Source organism: Thamnophis elegans, chromosome Z (genome assembly GCF_009769535.1).
Source record: "Thamnophis elegans isolate rThaEle1 chromosome Z, rThaEle1.pri, whole genome shotgun sequence".
Lineage (NCBI taxonomy): Eukaryota > Metazoa > Chordata > Lepidosauria > Squamata > Colubridae > Thamnophis > Thamnophis elegans.
Window position 1 is genome coordinate 108906655 of NC_045558.1, and position 4037 is coordinate 108910691.

The 4037-nt window shown below is 33.8% G+C and overlaps 1 protein-coding gene across 1 annotated transcript; it reads left to right on the forward strand.

Annotated features, from left to right (window-relative positions):
- Positions 1–2795: 2795 nt before the first annotated feature.
- On the forward strand, positions 2796–3767 carry LOC116521288 (olfactory receptor 2D3-like). Its single transcript, XM_032235972.1, is given in 4 exon segments — positions 2796–3241; positions 3382–3557; positions 3560–3628; positions 3631–3767. Coding segments are annotated over 4 exon segments (828 nt in total).
- Positions 3768–4037: the final 270 nt, after the last annotated feature.

The following is a 4037-nucleotide window of genomic DNA, read 5'->3' on the forward strand; positions in this document are numbered from 1 at the left end:
TGATGGAATTTAGTGGAAGTTTAAAATGCAAAAAGAAATACCAATGATATACTTCAATAAACATAATAAAATTTTCTGATATGTGTTGTCTTACTGACAATTATAATTGATGCTTATTGTCTGCCTGGTGTAAGGTTGTTTATTTCATATTTCTCAGAAGAATGATAAAGACTTTAACAATAATTGTCTGAATATTTAAAGGTAATTTATCATATTGGTAATTAATATTCACAGCAGAGCCTAACTTATGACATGGTGGCCCAATCAGTGCACATTTACACATTTATAAAGATAAATCATAGAATATCTAAAACTCTTTTGTTAATATCAACACTATTTAAGTGCTTGTGGAGAGTTCCAGTGTATACTGAATGCCAAGTTTTCTGCAATAATTTAGAGATATAGTAAGGATTACGACTGCTATGATGTTGATATTCACTTGAGGTAAGTAAGTTCCATCCTCTTCAGGACTATTTTTGAAATTAGAATGTGAAAACATCAAATGGGCTTATATGATTCATTAAATAATAATATGATTGGTATTGTTTTGGTTTATTGTCATGCATGAATTCAATCCATGTTAATCTATATTACCCCTAATAGAGAAATCATAGAATATCTAAAACTCTTGTTTTGGTGCAGCTAGATTTATACTTAACTAATTGCCTATGTGGTCCATTCACCTTGTTTTCAGGGAAGGAATGGAAGATAACAGAATAATTGAGTTGGAAGGGACTTTGGTTGTCTTCTAGTCCAGCTCCCTGCTCAGATAAGAAACCTATACCATTTCAGACACATGATTATCCACTCTTTTAAAAACTTCCAGTGATGGAGCATCTACAATGTCTGGAGGCAAGTTGTTCCATTGATTAATTGTTTTAATTGTTAGGAAATTTCTCCAAAACAGAATCCCATGGATAATTAATTAACACAAGAATCACATTTGGGTTTAGGTGACTGTTGCATTTATAACTTCTTATGTAAACCAGAAGATTAATATCAACACTATTTAAGTGCTTGTGGAGAGTTCCAGTGTATACTGAATGCCAAGTTTTCTGCAATAATTTAGAGATATAGCAATAGTAAGGATTACGATTGCTATGATGTTGATATTCACTTGAGGTAAGTAAGTTCCATCCTCTTCAGGACTATTTTTGAAATTAGAATGTGAAAACATCAATGGGCTTATATGATTCATTAAATAATAATATGATTGGTATTGTTTTGGTTTATTGTCATGCATGAATTCAATCCATGTTAATCTATATTACCCCTAATATCCAAAACAGGAGGAATACATATGACAAAAACCAATTGTAGTCATCCTGGATTCCTATATTTTTGGAAGAGGATTTTGAAAACTGGTGTTTAATGTGAATTTGACCATATGGACAAATGCTATTTGCATAAAACCTCTGATGAGGCTAGTCTTCATGTTGCACTAGATTCACTAAGAAACTCAATTCAAAGACCATGTCCTAGACAGAGAGAGGAAGGGAGGAAGGGAGGGAGGGAGAACAGAAGGAAGGAAGGAAGGAAGGAAGGAAGAAAAAAGAAAGAAAGAAAAGCAGCATGGATAGCACTCTGGGCTTAAGATTCAATTCATTTAATCAAGCATTGTAATATTTTATTAAAAATGTAGTAACATTTTAAAAAATCTTTTGTTAGCGAATTGTAACTAAACTACTTTGTCAATATCCACTGTATGTGATGTTCTTTTATTTTGGAAGGATTTGTGGATGCTGTATCATCACAACTAACTCACTGTTAATATATTTCCTGTAATGCTCATTTTTGCAGGCTTTTAGAGACTCACGGGGGAAAAAGATGAACAAAGGATGCCTTCTGAGGTCAATCAGTTTTATGATTTCATTTATTACCTAATAGCCAGAAAGGAAGGTGGAATGATGTCATGGTTCACTTAGGATGACATTCTGATTTAAATTGCAAGCTATTTTTTGAAGTAGAATTGACATAAGTATCTAGTTAAAAATTTAGATCATTTTTCTTTATATTCTCCTTTTGCATGAAATTTGGTGAGCTGAAACAATGTTGGGTGCAGAGAAAAGAAATGATGCTGTCATTGCAGAATTCATCCTCTTAGTTTTTGGGGAATCCTGCTGAACTGCAGCCTCTGAATTTCTTCCTCTTCATAGTGATTTGTCTTGTGACAATAATTGGGAATCTTCTCATCATTGTGCTAGTTGTGACTGACTGACATTTTCACACCATCAAATATTTTCACGGATAATTTGTTCTGCTTAGAGACCAGCTGTTCCTCAAGAATCCTACCAAAATATTAGCTATTTTTTGAATGGAGACAGTACTATTATTGGGATTCAGTATCTAGTCCAATATTGTTTCTTTGCCACTTCTTTAGATATAGGAATATGACTTTCAAGGAAAAGGATCCTAGTATTATAGAATGACTTATTTCATCTTGAGCACAGTTTAGAAATCTATGGAGAATTGATAGGAGTCATATTTGGGAGTAGAAAAATAAATGGAAATGCTTGATCCTACAAATTGTTCTGCATTATTTGCATATTCTGTGTCTTCTATTTTTCCAAAATAGATATGAGGGAAAAAGGATTTTACACCAGCAATATTTCAACTGTAATTAAAATCCTGCATAAAATATGGGTACATAAAAGCTATCAATCTTTTTAAGATACTATTAAAATTTTATGAAACATAAGAAAATAATATTTCTTAGCTCTGTCATCATCTACTTCTTGTTATATTGTAGATCTGCTATATTGCTGTAGATAATAGATCTGAATGACATTTGATGCATGGAAAACATTTTGGACACAAAAAAAGAAAACCAGACAAGCATCACAGAATTTATCCTTCTGGGTTTTGGGAATCTCCAAGAACTGCAGCCTCTCCTTTTCTGCTTCTTCTTGATGATTTATCTGATGACAATAATTGGAAATATCCTCATCTTCCTGCTTGTTATGGCTGATCAGCTCCTTCATACTCCAATGTACTTCTTTCTGGCAAATTTATCATTTCTGGATACCTGTTATAGCTCTACCTTGCTGCCTAAAATGTTGTCAAACTTTCTGAGTGCTGAGAAAACTATTACTGTGAATGGATGTCTAGCTCAATATCATTTCTTTTGTCTTAGTGGAGCTACAGAAGCATATCTTTTGGCTGTAATGTCATATGATCGCTATTCAGCATTTTGTAGACCTCTGTTCTACCCTTCTATTATGAATAAGAATTTTTGTTTCCAGCTTATTGCTGGAACTTGGATAAGTAGTATGATATTTAATGCTGTTCTGGTGGCTCTCGTGGCTCAATTATCTTTCTGTGGACCAAATGTCATAGACCATTACTTTTGTGATTTACGTCCATTGACAAAATGTCTTGTAGTGACACAACTTTATTTGAACTCTTCACTTTTTGCATGACCATCATTTTCACAATTCCTCCATTTCTTTTGACCCTCACTTCTTACATTTGCATCATTGTCAGTATCGTCAAAATAAATTCCACCATCGGAAGGCAAAAAGCCTTCTCAACCTGCTCCTCTCACCTCTTGGTAGTTTGCCTTTCTATGGCACATCAGTCATTGTCTATACATTGCCAGATACCTCCTCCCTAAAACATCTCAACAAATCATCTCTGTTTTCTATACTGTTGTTACTCCTCTGCTCAATCCACTGATCTATTCTTTAAGAAACAAAGACATTCACAAAGCGCTAGGACGATTTTTAAATAAAGTGTTAATTTTTGGCATGAATCACCCAAAGCTGTAAATTTATTTTCAGTTCATTAGATAGTCATATTTAAATATAAGTATAGTAGAACTCTGGTATTAATATTATCTAATTTGTTCAACTTTACAGCTCTCTGTAAGTGGTTTACAGAATCAGCATGTTGCCCCCAGCAATCTGGGTTCTTATTTTACTGACACAGAAGGATGGGAGGCTAAGTCAAACTTGAGCCAGTGAGACTTGAACTCCTGGAGTGAGCAGTGAGTTAGTCCTGTAGTACTGCATTCTAACCATTGCACCACTATGACTGCA